Raw genomic sequence first — 21164 nt, forward strand, 5'->3', positions numbered from 1 at the left:
TTTTTTAGCAAACTCCATGCGGGCTTTCATGTGTCTTGCACTGAGGAGAGGCTTCCGTCGGGCCGCTCTGCCATAAAGCCCCGACTGGTGGATTGCTGCAGTGATGGTTGACTTACTACAACTTTCTCCCATCTCCCGACTGCATCTCTGGAGCTCAGCCACAGTGACCTTTGGGTTCTTCTTTACCTCTCTCACCAAGGCTCTTCTCCCCCGATAGCTCAGTTTGGCCGGACGGCCAGCTCTAGGAAGGGTTCTGGTCGTCCCAAACGTCTTCCATTTGAGGATTATGGAGGCCACTGTGCTCTTAGGAACCTTAAGTGCAGCAGAAATTTTTTTGTAACCTTGGCCAGATCTGTGCCTTGCCACAATTCTGTCTCTGAGCTCTTCAGGCAGTTCCTTTGACCTCATGATTCTCATTTGCTCTGACATGCACTGTGAGCTGTAAGGTCTTATATAGACAGGTGTGTGGCTTTCCTAATCAAGTCCAATCAGTATAATCAAACACAGCTGGACTCAAATGAAGGTGTAGAACCATCTCAAGGATGATCAGAAGAAATAGACAGCACCTGAGTTAAATATGAGGCAAAGGGTCTGAATACTTATGACCATGTGATATTTCAGTTTTTCTTTTTTAATAAATTTGCAAAAATTTCTACATTTCTGTTTTTTTCTGTCAAGATGGGGTGCTGAGTGTACATTACTGAGAAATAAAATGAACTTTTGAAAAGCAACTTTTGATTTTTGGAAAATGGCTGCAATGAAACAAAGAGTGAAAAATTTAAAGGGGTCTGAATACTTTCCGTACCCACTGTATATCATTACATTATTATTCCTTATGCATTAATGTGGGCTGTATTTCTCCTTTAATTGATTGTAATAAATTATGAAAATAGTGAGAAATGTTGTCGCAGTTACCCAGGGCCCATAAGTGACACCTTCACAATGCTTATTTTGTCAATCCAATCCTCAAAATGATTAAAAATACATTATAATTCTGTCAATTAGCCTAACTGATGTAGTTCTACTAGTGTGTAAAAAGCTTATTTTTTAAAGTAGGCCTAACTAGTAACTGAAGCTGTCAGATAAAGTAAAAAGTACAATATTTCACTTCAAGATGTGGTGAAGTAGAAGTAGAAAGTGGCATGAAAAGCAAATACTCAAATTCAGTACAAATACCTTGTGCACTTAAGTACAGCACTACTTTGTTACTGTCCACCACAGCTTGGCTTTGGCTACCTGAAACTAAGGAAAGGACTAGAGATGTTTTTCTTTAATTTGGCTCTGGACAGAAAGCTGTCCTCCATCATGAAAGTGAAAATGGCTGGCCTTGAGCCACAGTGCTCTAAGTGGGAGCCCCCTACCCCTGTCATCAAGGCATTAAAATGTTCATCAATCAATTACAACACAACACACCATTTATAAGCTAGCCTACTCACACACAGCTTGGCATACATGCGTGGGGTAAGTTCTGTTGCCCCACGCATATATACGCGTACAACATATATTGTACAACATATATTGAGCTTTGCTGTTCAGTGGGCTCGTTTGGGGCAAAATTTCTTTTTATTTTGGATACATTTGTATTTTTGAAATGTAAGTATACATATTTAAATAGTCTTTTATCAGATTTAGCTGTTGTTATAATTTCTATTTATTCAGGTCAATTATGAACTATAGGTGAAATTGAACTTCTAGTAAAAACTTGTGAGAATTGGCTGGGGCCAAGAGGCCGCTGTTGCAAATATTTGAGTCGCTCCACATTTTTGATAAAACTTGAGAGCCCTGACTTTATACAGAAGTAGTTTTATGTGCGCTATAATAATGCACATACAGCCTGTTTAAGTACATCTCACAGTACAATCCGGGGAAAAAGGGTGTGGCCAAATCATGTGCTGGTGGACAAACTGAGAAAGTTTCTACCAGTGGAAATGTTAGTCTGGAACCCTGAATCATGATACTGTCTGTCTATAAAACTAAAGTACAACATACAAACAGTGGTGAGAATATCTGATCGTGAAACCTGGTCCTAACTTTAGGGTGTAGCCTATGTTTGATAACCAATATAGATTTTTACTTGCATTTGATGAGTGGCAGGTGCTAATTTTGGACCCTGCCCATAACATCTTAAGATATCTTTCCTTTAGACAAAACCATACAGGGTTAATTTGCCAACTGTTCTTTCCCTGCTATATATATGACACATAATGAAAAATTTTTGTACCAGGTTAATTGTATCTTTTTTCATGTGCTACACTTATATTTTTCTTACTTTGTAAAAACAAGCAACCAGTTGCCATCTTTGGTATTGCAAACTAGGCAAACAACAGAGTATTTTTGTTTCCAGCTGGATAGAGGAGTGCCTTCAAATGACCTAGGGGACTATAAGTTTAGTTTATATTTATTTTCGAAGACCACATGACTCTAAAGTAGGCTAGTCAATGGAAAGTTTCAGTGTACAAAAAGGATATGTAGGCAGGTCAAGGCAGTTGGCCACCTTTCCTGAGTCTAGGTTCTGCTCAAGTTTTTCTGCCTGTTAAAGGTTTTTTTTCCTTGCATCTGTCACCAAGTGCTGCTCATGGTGGGAATTGTTGAATAATATTACAAAGAGTACAGTCTAGACCTGCTCTTTGTGAAAAGTGCAATGAGATAACTTTTCTTGCAAATTGGTACTATATAAATAAATTGAATGTAATAAGAGGCACATAACATGCTGTAAAGACATAACAAACAATGTTGATATGGCTTTTAGATACCAATATATCTAAAGTAACCTAACATCAGCCAATATATAACCTTAGTCAGTTTATTGGTCCAGCCCTGTTAGATGTCATTGTCATTGCTCAAATCAGTTTCCTTGGCAAAATCCAGTCTGATCTCCACAACTATTGTTTTCTTCCCAGATCCGTTTGCCAACCGGGCTAACAAGAGAGGCACAGCACAGGTAGGACACAAGACAGAATGAGAAGGGATGATGACTCTTAAACAATTTCACAACAGGCTCAATAAATTATATTAATGATCACTCACAGTACGCTTAACAACATTGGCCCTGAACAGTTGTGTAATAATTGTATGATATAATTTGTTAAACAGTCTAATTGGGTTTAAGTGTGTAACAACATGGATTATATTTTCTTGGTTCAAACTTTTGCCCTATAAGCGGTGTGAGGAGGAAGGGTATTCAGCACTGTGACAACACTGTGACCTACAGTGGAGCATTTATATCTGTGACATGCGTGTTTAGCCTAGTAGTTATTCCTCTCTCTCTTTGTCTTAAATGGATAGGTCTGAAAGTAAAGTGATATTTTTGTATATTTTGTATTTTTGTATATTTTAAGTACACTCAAACCAAAACAACAGAGTGACAAAATAACAGAAATCTCTCACAATTTTACCTTGTTTTAAAAAAAGAAATATTATTATTCCAACACCAAGTGTTTAAAGAGGTGGTATTATGCTCATTTTCAGGTTCAAAATCTTATTTAGGGGTTGTACCAGAACAGGTTTACATGGTTTAATTAAAATAAACACCATGTTTTTCTCATACTGCACATTGCTGCAGCTCCTCTTTTCACCCTATGTGTTGTACGCTCTGCTCTTGAGCTACAGAGTGATGCATCTTGTAGAAAATCTTTGTTGGGAGTTGCACATGCGCAGTTCCCAGGTAAGGACTACAAGCCAATCAGAAGCAGAGAAGGGCGGGTCGTAAGAAACAAGGTAGTGTGATCCAAATCAAAGCAGCTTCAGACTGCGACCGTAACCTAGCAGATGGTACAAGTTACTCTCAAGTCCACAACCACACAACATCATTGTTCCACATCTTACCATCAGGACTAAATGTTGAACTGTTGCCGGTGTTCTGACGATCTATGCTGCCTTGCAGAAAAATGCAACCATAGAGCAAATCGATAGACTCGACTCTACTCGGCCCTGCTCCATTTTCCATTGTAGACAGTACCCAGAGATAGTACGTAGCTTGTCGTCATAGCGACGCCACACACAACTGTGTTCAATGCGACACACACACACCAGCTCTTAAAATATATCTACGGTTAAAACGTTTCAACATTCCTCAGAATGTAAAGAGAGATGAGCGGTATGAAAGCCTTCCAGCTGTGTTTTCCTCTGCTGTTGTTGCTGCAGCGGTCTGTGTGACGGCGGGAGCAGAGGGCTCTGTGAGCGGGCGGCTGGCCGGCCTCACACGCACCTCCCGCGGGTTGGCACAGGCTTCCCCCGCAGCCACTTGCGGAGCTCCTCAACTCCGACATTATTCAATATGCACATTTTTGTTCCGCCATCACTTCTCATAAAACTGTCAATATTCGAAATCTACACAGCTGATTTCTCACCTCAAAACGAAAACTGTAAAATATAAAACTTTCTGTTACTGGCCTCTGTCTGGCGCACACAATGATGATGCAGTGAATAGTGAATATTCCCTCTGACCAGTCAGCAGTCTATCGTGTTTTCACATTACATTTTAGTATCCCTCAGCTCACTTGGAACCTCGACACAGGTGAGGTGATACCAAAAAAACTAACCTGGAAGCAGGTACAGGTGCAACATTTCTACAATGGAAAACCAAGCAAGGGCGAGTTGAGCCAAAGGGCCTCCGCTCAGACTAGCTTGGTTTGAGGTCGTGACTGACCCCACTAGCCGCTTGGCAAGCTTTATGACGCGTTTTCATTGTGACGTTACAAGTAAAGGAAGTGAAGGGCTGGACTACAAACGATCTGTTTTCAAGCGGTTCAGAGCAGAGCTTTCTGTGGGAGATGGGAACTCCTTTTGGGCTGGACTTTGGGCTTTTTCACTTTGCAAACCTGTTACATGCACAAAAAAGAGAGATGACTCAGTAAAGAAGAGGGAAAAAGCCAAAAAGCACAATACCACCTCTTTAATGGTGGACTGATGGTGTCTGAGGGTTTTTAAAATCCAGAAACTATATGTAGTGTTATGTTTTTGTGGGTTCGGACTCAATAGCAGGCTCTGACTCACAGAGGAATGTTTATAACAGACTTTAATCGTACTTAGTGATACAGAGATTCAGCAGGTGTGTGGTTGTTGTTGGGAGGTGCCCAGCTGGCGGAATAGAGGCGAGCGTGGTTGAACGAGAGAGGTCCTGTGCTGGGCGTGGGACATCAACTTCATCTCCAGACAACTGCAGCACAGAGGAATAACACGTTAGCAAAAAGTATTTCCACGAAAGACCAAAAAGAGTTCACTAGATTCACTAGAGGTTTGGCCAAATGAATGTTACCACTTGAGAGAGGGAAAACAATCTGCCGCTGGCTGTGAAGCTCAGGGGTATTTCAGCAATAAGTTGATTAGGTCATCAGTAGCAGCTGAGCTGGAGAGCCAGGTGCCCAGGAGAAGCCACGACCAACACACACACACACACACACACACACACACACACACACACACACACACACACACACACACACTAGACCAACAGAGAAAACACAGAAAACACAACTAAAGATAACATAGACCATGATTATGTAGGTTGATATTCATTATGTTTACATGAACTCATAATGTAAACAATACTTTGAAAAGGACACCTTTTTCAATTTTAAGAATTCAGACAAGATATTACTGGAACATTTTACTGAATAAACATTTTCTTTTTACTTACTACAATAAGTTAATGTCAGCCAAGATATAGTGGTCTGGCTTGGTGTACTCTTTGGGGAGGGAAATGTGCATAGGGGCTACTTAGAATATGTGTATTCACTGAAATTAAACAACTGGGAGGACTTTTGCAATGTATGCCTATAAATTAAAAAAGTTACTAATCAAATTTTTTGAAAAATTATTTTATCATAATTTTTTTTTGAATGTTCTATCTGAGATATGTGAAGTGATCCGCTGTTGTTTGTCACGGTCTGACCATAAAGTACAGTTTAACCACACAATTAACCATCTGGCCCTTCAGTTTTCGTTCAGGGGCCCAAATTAGCCTTTGAACTTGAAAGAAATAATGATTTCACATTTATTGTAATAATTATCGATGATATGATATGTTTTGATTGTGATTACATTTTTGGCCATGTCGCCCAGCCCTACTTTCACAATGACTATTCTGATTTACCTGTGAGAATCTGTTGGTGAAAATCTTTCACTAGAGATTTTATTTTAAGTTTACATTACACAAATCATTGAATATTTCTCCACTTAGGCTATCCCCATATTCTTGTGGGATTTAAGACATTTTGTTAACCGTCTTGCTATGAAAATCACTGATAAATGATTAATCATCATTAAATTAATGAAGTTTTTGTCATGGCCATGTTGCCATTTGAAAGAAAAATATCTGCACTGAAATTGTGGTGCCTCTACATTGGACATTGTGATTGAATGCCATAAATGCTCAGAATTCAGGCTACCTCTCACTGTTTAGTGAAGGTACTCCCCTTTTCACATGTGTAAATGTTTTAGTATTTTGGGGGACATAAATGGCCATTACCTTAACTGTTGATATTACAGAACTGTATAAATTTGAACAATTATACATGAGAGCCTGTTTGATAAAACACCTTTTGCCAAATTATAGAAGAACCTATTTAAGCTTCAACTGTATTCGTGTGCGCAAATTACGCAGTGGATCAGACTGATAATCGGGGTGGCAAACAGGCTACTTGATTGAAGCCCACGCAGGACTGAACAAAGGGTTTGCGTTGCCTACCTGTAGCCTTAACTTATGACAACATGAGGGCATTTTAAGAATGGGAAGAGCATTCCCCTTTAAACAAGGTGGGCTGAGCTTATTTGCAGTTCTCGCTCCTATGGCAACCCAATAGATCAGCATCATGAATATTCACATTTCGCCAAAACGCACCGTGACTATGGATCAGTGATGTCAGCGGTCTCTGGGATGCTCTGCTCTATTTTGCATGATTTTGTCGCGTTGTTTGCCGGCAGCTGCTAAGACATCTAGTGAAAAGAGCATCCTTCGTCGTGCATGACCTTTCCCTCGTCTCCTTATCACCGTCCGTCGGCACGTCCCTCACATGTCACGCTAAGGTGACTTTCAAGCAGTTTTTTCCACTTTTGCGCACAATGTCGGAGCGGCACAAAGATCGGGGACGCAGTGGCCATGCGGATCACCCAGGCTGTGCGTGAGGACATATGCAAACTGTCAGGTAGTCTCATTAAAAGCAGTATCTCTCATCTGTTTCAGTAGATCCACGGCAGTCCATGTCATGTGTAGCAGGCTTTCAGGGATTCAGATTAGCTCCAGACTGATCGCTCTCACAAACAGATAGGGAGCGCGGGGCTGGTGGCAACACTCGTTTCAGTACAGCCTAACAATCTGGATTTATTTCATTTTCTCCACTGTGTCTCAATGTCATAATGGACAGGCTGCACTCCTCCATGCGTAAAAGGCTCTACAGTTTGCCACAGCACATTGGACAGAAAGCATCTATAATGGGTGAAGGAGAAGACGCAGACAAGGACACCCGGAGGAAGAGTATTAGGATGAAACCTCTACCGTCACCGTCGCCGACCTCTGGGGTAAGCTGCAAAGGCATCGGGGAGACCAAAAGTGGGGAGTCTGTGATCATGGAGACGGACATAGGGAGACCGATAAAGACCAGCTCAAATGGAGATTGCCGGAGATTTCGAGGCAGCCTCTCGTCCATCACAAGTCGACACGTGCACGACTCTGACTCGGCGGAGGAGAGGCGCCTCATCACCGAGGGGGATGTCACCCCGAGCGAGGAGAGCCCCCCCGGTGCTAACGGCGATGGGCCGCCGGATCAAGGCGCGCAAGGGGCCAGCGGTGGCGGTGGTACCCAAAAAGATTCCCCAGACCAGCAGTCAGGTTTTATAAAGTTGGATGGCATTGATCAAATTCTGCCGGACGACGAGAGATTATATCAAGCTGGCTTTATACACAGACAGTTGGGAGCAATGCTTCAACCAGGGGTCAACAAGTTCTCCCTGAGGATGTTTGGAAGTGAGAAGGCGGTGGAACGAGAGCAAGAGCGGGTTAAATCCGCCGGTTTTTGGATAATTCACCCGTACAGTGATTTCAGGTAAATGTGGACACCTTATAGGCTACGTATGCTCCCCAAACAGCAAAAGGTTTAGAATGTAGCGTCACGTTAATGTCGAAGCCTTGCACAGGCCCAGATGTTTTCCTCGGTGTGTTTATCATTCATTAGGGCATTCACCAGCTCAAGAGCCTTCATCACTTACCCTGATCCACGTTGAAAGATGACATTTTACCATAATCAATTGGCGTTATTGCTTTATATAAATCCTTACAATTTACTAATTAGTTTATGGATTAATATGGGATTTTTTTTTATTTGAGTTCATTTTGATCAATGGTTAAAGTTCTAGAGCAATTTTGAACAGTTTGACACATTTTATGTCTGCATTCAATAGTGCCGTCTACTCTAGTGACAAACTACAGCTGCAGAACGGAATAGAGAAAGTCCATGAGCACTCTTTTGTTGGCCTGCAGATTCCTTTCTGTTGTTAGTGCCCTTGAGTTTGTTATTGGCCATATGCATCTTATCCGTGGCCACATGGAGGCTCCTAACCGCTAAGCAAGACTCGATTTAAGGTCCTCCATCCTGTTTTTAGGATTTTAGAATACAATTCCTAAGAAGTGCCAATAAGCTGTTTGTCTGCACATTTCCAAAACACTAATACCGTGGCTCAAACTACATACTGCACACACTATATACACTACAGTAAACACAAGCGTGTATATGATGTTAATATTATTAGATGGGCCTCATGCAGTGATATGCTTTTGATTGTGCTCACATAATTTTCTTCCTTCAACCTATCCAATTAAATCAAATTAGCAAAGGAAAAATCATCTTTTTTGACTAATTCATAACGTGTATGTAAATAATGAACCGTAGCTTTTTTCAATTGAACACATGCACCTCTAGTTTAATATTTCGGGTGAAACTATTTCATTACAAGCTGTGTCAGCCGTGGCATTTAGTTCACATATGCATCTACCACCTGGCATTTAAATCTTGTGGAGGTAGTTTTGTTGCTGTAAAAGGATATAGAGCACGATCGTCATTGTTACACACAATGTATTTCTCCTTGTCTGTGACATTGAATGTTGTCCAGCCTGCCTGGTGTTTGATAGGATATGATGGTGTATTGACATGTGAAATAGAAACCCACTTACCACAAAAGTGAGGGTTTTTTTACCTCGAGAACAAGATGTCTGACTTTGAGAGACATGTGAGTTAGAGTGTGAGTTGCTCACAGGCCCGGGGTGTCAGTGGGAAAGGCTAAATAAGACTCTTCCCAGAATAGAAAACAGACACATTAATCTGCCTATTTATCCAGAAAAAAACAGAATCATTGTGGTGGCTAAAATCACTAGATTTCTTTTTTTCTTTGTTGAATTTTATATTTAAAATCGTCTCATGTCAGCTGTCTGAAGCTATCACGAAAAGTACATTTTAAATGAACTGATTGTGAGGATGTGCGTGTGAGTCAGAGGGTGAGAGGTAAATGTACAATATAGATTGGATTTTTTTTGTGTTAAAGGAGAATGCTTTTTTGTAACTGCTGGCCTTAAATTTGATTATGGGACAAACAGATCCATGTGATAAACTCTGTTGTTTAGTGTTTCCAGTCTGTGATTGGTGTATTCTGTCTGTCTGCGTATTCTGTTTGCCACTGTCTGTTGAGTCAAAACCTGTAAATAAGTGCAAGCCTGTCACAGGCATCTCATGCATAATGTTGTAAGGGAACTATATGCAGATAGGTCAGACCGACAGGTCATCATTAGGAAGTGAGACATGTGTTTGACAGTTTGTTGTCTTTGTTATGCTCCTCCCAGCTGGTTGTGTTTTCTTCTGACCCCCTCTGCTCTCTTACTCACTGTGATAAATGTCACGAGGAAGGGTTGTTTGGGGGCTTGGGGAGACTGTCCTGATACTGAAAGGTCAGAGATTTGGCACAAGCCATCAGTTTTGAAGTGTCTATCAGCAAGATGCTGAAACAGGGGCTCCGCACTGCACTGGTGAAATAGATGCACATGTGACTCTCTCAGTGAGATGTACCGGGAAAAAAAATAGATAAATGAAAATACACTGAGAGAGAAGTGTTCTAAAAATTGAGGTTGGACCCCCACTTGTTCGAGGTCTGAGGAGGGATACTGTATATTACCATAATTAAACATGTTGGCGATCTGAGAGCAGTTTGCTTGTGGTTCAATCACTCAGCACTATGTTTACGTAATCCGTCAACACTACAATGAAAACCACAAATGTGGCACTCAATCAAGAGAGTAAAAAAATCAACCTGTGCTTTGGCTAACTCTGTATGGAAAAAGATTTATGTGCATTTCTTTGTGACTAACAAAAAGACAAAGCATACATAAACTCCTTAATAAGATTAAAGGATAATGGCCCATTCCTGAAGGAAGTCAACATATATGTAGCCTTTTCAAGGCAATTTCAAATGCTTCAGATAATAAATAAAATCTCCATGTGAGGTGGAGAAAATAGTACATCATGTCAGTAAGTTAACACAGCATGTTGAGATGAATTACAGCTAGTATTTTATTTTTAATGAACTGAAGGACAAACATGATACTTGTACGCCTACTTCCTCCAAAATCAGGATCAGAGACAGGACACCATCACTGTAATTATAGTACACAAGGAGATGAGTGGGACCCTTTAATGGGCCCGGAGAAGAGAAGGGTCTCTGTGACTAAAAGTTTTATTCCCATGTCCGCATCAAAGCTTTGGCACTATAAGCTCAAATTAGAGTGTCACAAGGAATCACATATCACTGCACCAGAATTCAGCAAAATCTCCTCTTGTCAAGTATTGTATAATGTTAAGAAGCAAGGGAGGAGCAATATCTTGTGAGGGGAAAAGGCGGATTAAAAATGGCATCATAATCCAATCTACAGCCTCATTTCCAGATCCAAAGCTGAACAGCCTCCTTCGATTTTGAACAAGCATCTCCCAGTGAGCAGATGTGGTCATTTAACCAGAGCTAACACCACCCAAAAAAGGCGTCAAGTGTTCCTACAAAATGTCCGATGTGTATGAAGTCTTTTAAATAAGTACTATTATAACTGTCTTTAAGCACACAATGACCATCAACTATATATGTGGGTTTGATAGGATTTTGATGCCTCCTCTGCCTTGCTCCTCACTGGATGCTTCTGTTTAATATCTGCTCTGCCAGCTGACTTGTCTCTGTTGTGAAAATGCGACTTTGCTGGTGCACCATAAGATGTGCTGAGACCTATCAATGCTGCGTGACCTTGGTTAGAAATGGAGATTGATAAATGGCATGTAATGCTTTTCCCCCTTTTAAATATAATAGAAATTTGCAGCTCTTGATTGACAAAATGACATCCCTCTCACATAATGGATCGTCTATCTTTGCATGATGAAAACCAGATGATGATGTATTTTCTTACCTGTTTGCATATAGCCCTTTGAGTGCCTTCTGTCAATGCAACAGCATTGTTCAGCGTTCTAGACAAATGATGTGACGCAATATTAGAATGCAGCCCTCTAATCGTCAAGTGCCTTTTAATTATCTTGTGATTCAGAGCCCAGAGGACACAGCTGTTGGAAAGTATACCACATTTCCCTGGAGAGATAGAAAAGAAGATGTCACACATTAGAACTTTTTTTGCATTGAAGGCTCTATTAATGCTCCCTTTTTCCTTTAGAACCGTGTTGCCAACAGTATCAGAGAAGGCGGTCAGCCTTCCTGCAGTTTCTGTCAATCAGTGAAATCCCTTTGCAGCAGTCGAATAGAATCCTTCCGTCCCCTCTGCAAAGTCCACTTTCTAAACAGTCTTTTGTTCCTCCTGCACATCCAGCTCTGTTTCCCAAAAGACGCTTACCTAGACAGTGGCAAAAAATAAATCCTCTGAAAAATCTCACAATTGTCCTGTTATTTTTTGCAGAGAATACATTAAAGAAAAGTAAAGCAAATGTAGTCACCGATGTGGACATTAAGGTTCTAATATATGTAGTTAAAGGGAAGTCACTTTTAGGCAAAGTGGGGACTAAATGTAAATGTTTCATTGTCTAGCTCAGTAAGTAGCATTTTTAATTTCCTCCATTACCCCAAATAGAAAAATATTTTTATATTCGGCTTATCAGAGTGCCCTTGGATTTTTTTGGAAATCTTGGGGAAATAAATCATGGTTATTATTCCCTTGATGAATGTTTGACATATTTTACATACTGTATAAATTGTTCACCTAAGCTTTACATCCTGTACTGGCAGCTTCAGGTTTTTGGTTGAAGATATAGTACTCTTACTGTCCTGTAAATGAACTGTAATGTGAGTGTGTGCTTGGGTGGATCGTGTTTGTTGAGCGTATGGGATCAGATTAAATAACAGCCTTCTCGATTTCAGTCATGTTGATTACGGTTGATTTGAGAGTACGTTTTGCTATTGATTTGTTTGGGATTCATTGAAAACTGAGATAGAGAAACATACACGGCTACAGTGAGGGTGATTTCCCTTCTTGTGGCGATGGCAGGAGTCATACTCTGGGTTATAGAATAGAATAGAATAGAATATACTTTATTGTCCCCTAGGAGAAATTTGTCATGGACTCAAAAGTGCGTAGTGCATAGTAGTAGCTGCCCTTACAGACAATAAATACACATTAAATACATATAACAGCTGAAGACGTACACGTAGGCTACATACACACTCATGACACACCCAATTGTGTCATGAGTGTGTATGTAGAGTTACACAAAGGTCAGGATGAGGTGCTGTAAGTGCAGTAAAAGAATGTAAAGCCATATGGAGCTCAATCAGGGCCAAATGTTTTGTTAATTTGAAAAAAGAAACTGTTATAGAAAAACTATTACTTGAAATTGAAAATTTAAGTTTTGGTCTTAAACTTGAAAAATACAACCATGTATTCAAACTAAAAATAAGTGTACCATTTTTTTCAGTTTAAATAAAGTGTTTATTTAATTCTGGAATTATTTTATTATTTATTATTAATTTTCATTTTCCACTTTTATATATTTTGATATTTGAGGACTTTTTTTTCAGTTACACATTTAATGTTTTCATAAAATCTGTAACTGCCCCTACGGAATACGTTGCAGCCTCTGCATCCGGTTTGTGGCTGCCAGCTAAAGCCATCTACAGCACGGATTCCAAAACATTTTGTACCTACTAGTCATTTTGACCCCAACACATGTTGAAATAGGGACCAGGTTTAAAAATACTGAAATTACCCTTTAATGATTGCAGATTGCAAGATCTATATGAGATCAAAATGTTTTAAATAATATATTGAGTCCAGGCTGTAGAGCGCTAACGCGTGCCCTCATGGACCATGTCCTCCTGTTTTATATTGCTAATCTGCATAGGAAGGTGGGAGAAGAGGGCGTTTTGACACTACAGGATGACACTTCCTTTTGGTCTCCATTAAATAATTCCTTCTTTAATTTAGTGGGGGAAAACATGGGGATTACAGATGGTTCTGGCTAGGCATGAAAGTGGGGTAATCAAAATAGGCTGCTGTGCTCATCCACCAATATTAGGAGCCAAGAGATTATTACAGCACAATTTATTTAATGGAGGGAGCCCAGGGAGGATGTGCGTGGCCGGTGGGTGGAAGGTTGCCTGTCATAGTGGCAGAATGATTGAACGGTACCGTGTGACCTCGCCAGGCACTTGTGTGGGAGTGTGGAATCAGGACACGTGATCACAACTGTAGAAGAATTTTTTTGCATGTTTTTTTTTTTCTCTCCTTCCTGATATGTCATTTAATTCAGATTTAGGTATTAGGCAGAGAGCTAAGTTTAACCTTGCCAAAGTGATGGTAATCTCGAGGTGAGATTATATTGATTGATAAGACATCGTACACATTTTGAAAATTGGAAAGCCTGCTGGAGAGCATTTTCTGTTAAGTGCTGCATGTCACCCAGCTGGTATGCTTAATACATTTTGGTCACCTGACAAATGTAATGTTGTGTGTCCTTCCCGGTCCACCATCCTGTGCTCTGCAACATCAATTTATAATCTCTCCAGGTGGATGCACAGCACTAGTCATCCAAGACCCATTCTTGAGTTTTTCCTTTAACAAATTTCAGTGTCAAATGAATTTCTCTTGCCACGGGACAGATGTGATTATTGTCCCACTGACCAGAGGTAAATATGTCAGTTTCACTTATCTCAACATTTCAGGGTGGTTGATGGAGGAAATGTGTATTTGTTTATTTATTTTCTTCATCAAGTCATCACCCCACAGTCAAGTCATATTTGAAGTGCCTTGTGTGTGACATTAGAGTGACTGAGACCTCTGTTGGTTTTTCTGTGTTCCTGTTGGCACATTCTGTTTCTAGCTGTAGCATTATTTTAGCACCACTTCCTGTTTTGGAAACAGAGAGTGCAAAAAAAATATTAAGAGTGCTTACTCTCTCCATGCAACGGACTGACACTTATCCCTTGTTGACTTCACCTGTCCACTTGGCTCACACAGTGAGGAATATGAAATGGGTTACAGCAGGAATTGTGAGCACTGTGACACTTAACATATGAATTACGGGTTTAGGGGCTGCAGCTGATTGTAACTCTTTGGAGATAAACACTGAATCGACAGTGATGCCCTATTCTTGGCCTGTGGCACAGTAAGAATTATTTTCCATCCAAACAGTGGGTCTGGTTATAAATCTCATTTTACACATTTTGTTTTAATTTCAGTCTGACAGTTGACATGTAATCAGGGCTGGTTGAAAAAGTTCAACAGATTATATATGTGTAATCTTCCAGTGATACCAAAGAGGGCATTCTTGACACTGCAGTGATTCAGCCTTCTGCATCATCACCTCATTGATAAGCAGACAAAAGAATATGTAAGCTATTATCTTTGGTATTGTTGCTTTTGGTAACCTATGACTGAAGAATTTCTTGCACCTAAAAAAGAAAACAAGAACTCAATTGGTTGCCAGGAATTGAGAAAGCACAGCACGGCGTATTTTATGGGAATTGTTAGCATGGTTGGAATGAATAATTAAGATTATTTGGGTAAAATACCTCTTGTATGCTATGAAGTTTCTCTGATGTCTTCCATTCAGCATCCAGGCATGCTATTCATACACAGAGCTGGGTGAAATGCTGTTTGCCACTACTTTTCTTGGTTTGTTCTTGCCTAGTTAGGAGCCAGATGGCGGGATTTACCGATTTTAACAACGCTATGAGGGTCCAAAACACAGACGCTCACATTATGAGGCAGCTTAGTACACCACTGTCTGATATATGACAGGCCATCCTCTTGCTCTCCATGCAGGCTAAAATAAACTTAAATATTAACTCCAAACTCTATTTTGACCACGATTCGTCCTTCAGCTGGAGAAAAACAGTATGCTTTCATTCACAACCCCCCTCCCCCTCTAAAAAAAACAACCTATGTTTCATGCATAATTTGTATGGTACAGTTACCAAATCATGCTGTCCCTTGTGTTGACCTCTGCATGCACGCTGCAGCTCCATCCTGTCCATTTCTCCTCACACAGATTTGCCTGTATCGAGTACAGGTTGACCTTTTCAGCTAGGCCTGTGTCCCAGGTGAATTCTCATACCCCTTGTCTCTCCAAAATTGGATTTTTTTTTTCTGTCAGCCTAGATAGGAAATGGCCACTGATACACTGCTTCAGGGGGTAGACACAATTTGAGAAACACCATATTAAAAAGCGCTTTAAATTTAATGTAAGATACTCACTGCTACAAAGTCTCTTCTATTAAGTTCATAGCCAATTAGCAGAATGTGCCAGAAACAATAATCAATTCTACCAGCAGGTGACTCACATGGACGACCATGGTTCACGTAACAAAGACTGCCTTTCTGTCTATCTTACCTTTCGATTATCACTTTCTTTCTTATCTTTTTTATCTTAGGATTTTCATGTGCTGGGGCTGGATATTAATTCAGTAACATTTAAAAAAATCAGTTTTACAAACATATCTAATATAAACTGTATTTCAAAAACAAACAAAATTTGTTTTTGACGATTCTGTCATGAGTTGTCTGATACAAACAACAGTTGAATTCATTGCATCGGATATCGTTCACATTTGACAAAACCTTAACTCAAGGTCTACATCCTACAAATCTTTTATGAGCTTTCAACAGCTCCCAGTTGCCCAGCACTATGTCTTGTGCATAGCTTCCACATCTTATTAGCAATTCCATTTCATTTGCTCTCAGCTCTTTTATTTGTATGCTATAATAGATGGAAAGAAGGCAACACACCTGAGACAGTAATTCAACATATTGTGATGAAAGAGTTCTACACAGGCCTATCGTTGTGTAAGTTCAAATAATGATCCTTGGTCATTGCCATTATTCCATTGCTAATATCACTCTCTCCAGCCATCTGTGCAGAGCAGACAGGGTAGGAAGATGGCATTTCCTTAGAGGACCACTCCACGGTTTACTCTGTAAGAATGTATAGAAGGCTGAAGCACTTTGGTAACAGTGGGGTTTCCACTCAAAGAGGAGCAGAGTCCAGTGCGCTGAATAAAGAACTCTGTGTGTAGCTGGCGTGATACACAGGAAATAGTTCCCTGGATCAATGTGTTTGGCCTGGCCCTGCCACACGCTGGGTATCTGTAAGACTCAGACAAATTGTTGTGGAGGCCGAGGGGCGGGGGGTGGGCACTCCGGATTTACCGTCAACATCTCCAGTGTCCTCCTTTTCACACCAGTTGTTGTCATACCAAGTTACCCAGTGGTTTCATTGAATAGGGAGACAACAACTACGTTGGTGCGCATTAATCCGTTCCCTGACCCTGTTTAGCGTGTACAATCAAGAAATTATAGAGCTAACAAATAAACATGATAAATCCTGCCCTGTTTTGTTTAACAATCAGCTACGCCTCCGCTTTTGCTTACTCACGCATGCCAGCAGAAATCAGATAAACTGCATCTCCTCTCAGATTTGATTTGATTTCACGCTGCGAGTGTCTCCTTAGTGAGCGTTTTCTATCCGTTTTTAAGCTGTATTAATGTTGGTTTTATTTATCTCTGTTTTTAGGTAAGGTTACTCAAAACAACATTGTGGAAAGAATAGTGATGACCCCTATGTCCAAAAGACTATGCTGACATGGATGTCTTCTCGTGCACTCCCTTAGTTGTCCCTGCTCTTTAGTCTTAATATGTTGTACAGAGTCTCATTTTCTGTCAGTGTTTCCACATTTTCTCTCCCCTTATCTTCTGTTTTCGTGCACCTTCTCTCCTTGTCGCACTTTGACCTCAGAGCACCGTTCTGGAGATGAATAGAAAAGGCTTTTATTGTGGCTACTCCATTTGCTGATTGCAGCACCTGAAGTGGTGAAGATAATGGACCGGTACTGGTGCAGCTCGGAGTAAGGGCATGAGGTGATGGTGTACAGTGTGAACAGCTCCTGGTATTACAGCCAGTACATTATCTTTGCACTTCATCTACTTTAAGAGAAAGCCCATCGCTCCATCTATCTGGCTCTTTCCTCCCCTCCAACAGTGCAGTGGGGTCACTGGAGAGGTAGTTTTCGTGTTCAGCTGGGAGGCACTGGCCAGTGTTTCCTCTGCCACACTATGTGGCTGGCTGACAGGGGTCCCCTTTGACATGACCCTAAGGACCTTGTGGGAGATAACAAGGCATTGTGATAAAACACAGATGCAATTAGTGGCAGGATGACAGTCTACAAAACTGGAGTGCAGATACTGGTATATGCAAGTAGGACAAGTGCATGCTGATGGCACCAGCTGGAGAGCTTTCTGTCCTCTCCGTGTCTTTAGTCCAGCCCTGCCACTCACTGTCTCTCTATGTTTTCCCCACAGAGGGCACATTTATTTGCTGCCTGCAGACTACACGTGTGCAGTTTTCTTCCTCTGGCCAGATAGGTAGCAGGCTGCGCTCTGGGAAACTGTGAAGGACTCTGCAGAGCTGCAGAGACAAGGACAGGGACACTGAATAGCCACTAATGGCGACAGACAGAGCCTCTCCAGAAACAAAGGGCTGTATCTCAACATTTTCTTAGGAGTACATGTGCTTCTAAATAAAACCGAAATTTTGGAGCACAGTGAAAAATGTTCAAGTGACACAGAATTTATTTACAAACAAATTATTAAATACACATTTATGTTGTTTCTGCGTGCGCTCCTTCTCCTTGTGTGCAGTTATAGTGTGAATGGCCTTAAGATATTGACAAAGCTTTTTAAAACATTGAAACAGATTTTTTTGAAAATTTGACAAACGTGGACTCGCATAAAACTGTACTCTGATTGGCGAATTGCGGCTTGTGGTGGTGTTGTAGTTTTTTAACCAGGGTTACAAGATTCGTAAACAATATTTATAAGAATAACTTTAGTATAATAGATGTAAAATAGAACAAGAGGAAGGTGTTGCTCTTGAGGAGGCTGGGTAGAATGGCATCCTGGCTGCAGTGGACACATCCCATGTGTCCACTGCAGCGGCTCTATCCACAACTTGGAGTAGGAACTAGTATAAATGAGTGTATTAATATAATATTACAACATTAAATGAAAAATATAATGTTAATTTAGTATTAATAGTAGGGCTAACCCCCAACAGTCAAAGATTTGATGTTTCCATGGGCGGAGCCTGATTCAACTGTCAATCTCACAGTCGAAGCTTCGCAACGAAACAAGGATCATGCCATTTTGGCGATATGGGGGTGCTCAATGTCTGATTTTACATAGAACTACCTGTTTTCTCCCAATAAGCTAATATACGAATTACAATATACATTTCAACGTTTAATGCTGTAAATAAACCTGTAAAAAGAATAAAACTTTCAATAAATATTTTTAAAAGTGCATAAATAAATCCAAAATTGTAACCCTAACCCTGGGTCGTCGGTGTGGTGGTGGAAGAGGAACACTTGCTGAAGAAACGGAGCCCCAGCTTCACCAGTGTTGTTCCAAGTTGTCCGCACCTCGCGGGACTTTCGGATAATTTATCACTGTGAGGAACCTCAACGTACATGTTGTCGGCAGCACGGCATGCACGGAAAACTCACACAAGACCGTTGAATGACAGGCGAAAGGGAGAGAGAGAGAAAAAGCTCAGCTTAGCTCGAAATTTACAGTGTAAGTTGAATGAATAGAGACTGCAGCTCTGCAGCTTCAATCGTCGCACACAAAAACAAACATGATTCGACTATCATTCGACTATAGGTAGGACTTCACGATTCTGATTCGACTATGTACATCCTTAGTCAGGGACAGCCCTAATTCTGTGATGTTATTTCATATAATAGTATACTATTAGCTTACCACTTAATTATATGATAATTCTAATATTAATTCCTGTTACAGCAGTTTCATTTCTGTGGGTTGTTTTCATTCATTCCCTGCGCAAGAAATATGGCCTACATTGTGGTTACTCTCTAATCGGGTAATGAGTGCTCACTTGTCAATAATCATAACCACTGATGCATAACAATGAGTTCAACTGTTTGAGTTTTTTTAATATGTCACCTCATCTAGGCTGTGATTGGTCAGTTGGTGACAGTGAGTAGTGCATTGGCTTTATATAAAGTTGAGCATGTTTTAAAAAAAGGCGCCCGATATAGCTAAATAGTCAGCCAAACACAAACCTTCCTTATCTTATCCCTATTGTTTTCTGGCGCGTAATCAAAGTGGGACGACGGCTCATCTTTGTCACTCTTTTTGTATAACTTGCTGCTCAAGCTTCCAGCAGATCGACCGACCCACCAGGATTACGCTGTAATTGACTAGCAGTGGTGGGAGTGGGGGTTGGATATAGTCGGTTGTAGTCTTTACTCGCACACAGTTCTCATAAATCATTTTTCCAGTTCGCACATATCTAGTTTTAGGGGTATATACTAGTGAAATAATAATCCTCCTAGTATAAAAAGGGGACAGGAAACACAGACTTGGCTACTATCCTCTGTGGGCTCCCTGATTGCAACTGGTCAGTTTGCAAAGTAGCTTTGGCGATTTCATGATTTAGCCAGAGCCCTTAAGTGCACACTTCTGAGCTATTCAAACATCAGAGCAAGTTTAGGCTGGACTAATTTCAATGAGTGGATCTGGGGCATATTCTTGAATGTCTGCGACAGACACTGCAGCATTTAGAGAGTTTCCCTAAGATGGTTAGCATGGTTCTGGACCTCTAAATTGCTGCACACCTATCAGATTTTGAAGCGATGAAGTGAAATGAAACTAGTAATTTAGTGATTATTATTGGTATTCCATTTAAACCAATAATATACTGTAGAATCATCATGAAAGGAATGTGCCGTGTTTTTTGGAAATGCACCGTCTGAACAAAGTTCCCCTCAAGGAACTGAGAGGACTGACAGTAATAACATGTAACACAATCAAAAGCATTATATATATTATAGCATTATATTATGAGCAAAATAATGTGTTAAACACTTAATGTCCCACTAAAATGACACTTATATAGACAAACAGGTTGTAAGGACAGAAAGAAGATTTTTCAAATTAAAAAGTATTTTTTGACTACATGCATGTGAAATAGACATAGACAATACATAGTTGGACCTATAGATAAAAGTTCCTGCATTCTGTTTGTCAGTTGATCATAACTGATAATAATAATAAAAATGATGCTTTTCCTGCTATGTTTATGATCATTACTGATGATTTCATAGTGTCTCCATTCGTTACTCCACTCGTTACTCCACTCGTTACATTTGTCAGTGCTTACCTGAAAGGGGCCAAACCTTTCTCTGTTAGAAAATGTTCTACTGCACTGAGACTGTCTTTAGCATCGTCTTTCTTTTGGCTGTGTTGGTCTGTCCTAGACAGAGCTTTAGAGGTGAATGAAAAATCATATACACTGTACCCTTACCTTGATGTCCTATCAGTAAAACTACTTGTAATCTTATTTATGGACGTCATTTAGGAGCGTTAGGTAAGGCAAACTCCTTTCAGCTGATTTTACTTCTTCTCTTCCCTCGGTAGGTATTTAGTAAATCCCTCTGTTTTCTCATAGCCCAAGGTTGGGGAGATTTGCCTCTCCCTCTGATGAAATCTTCTTAGCCTAGGTTTGATAAAACAGCGCGCCTCACCTAAATATAGACACCTGCGACTGCACAGCCCCCATGTCAGTGATGTGCTTGCAGTGTGCCTGCTGGCTGTGCTCAGCAAAGACAGCACCATTATGACA

At 40.5% G+C, this 21164-nt stretch overlaps 1 protein-coding gene across 1 annotated transcript in view; it reads left to right on the forward strand.

Annotated features, from left to right (window-relative positions):
- The first annotated feature begins 7356 nt into the window (after nt 1-7356).
- hcn4 (hyperpolarization activated cyclic nucleotide-gated potassium channel 4) overlaps nt 7357-21164 on the forward strand; it is a 77763-nt gene continuing 63955 nt past the window's right edge. The window contains exon 1 of the mRNA XM_038702010.1: nt 7357-8042. Within this exon, the coding sequence (XP_038557938.1) occupies nt 7357-8042 (686 nt within the window). The remainder of the gene's footprint in view (nt 8043-21164) is intronic.

Source organism: Micropterus salmoides, unplaced genomic scaffold (assembly GCF_014851395.1).
Source record: "Micropterus salmoides isolate LMB-PRFRI ecotype aquatic unplaced genomic scaffold, ASM1485139v1 Ms_hic_scaffold_6, whole genome shotgun sequence".
NCBI classification, from domain to species: Eukaryota; Metazoa; Chordata; class Actinopteri; order Centrarchiformes; family Centrarchidae; genus Micropterus; species Micropterus salmoides.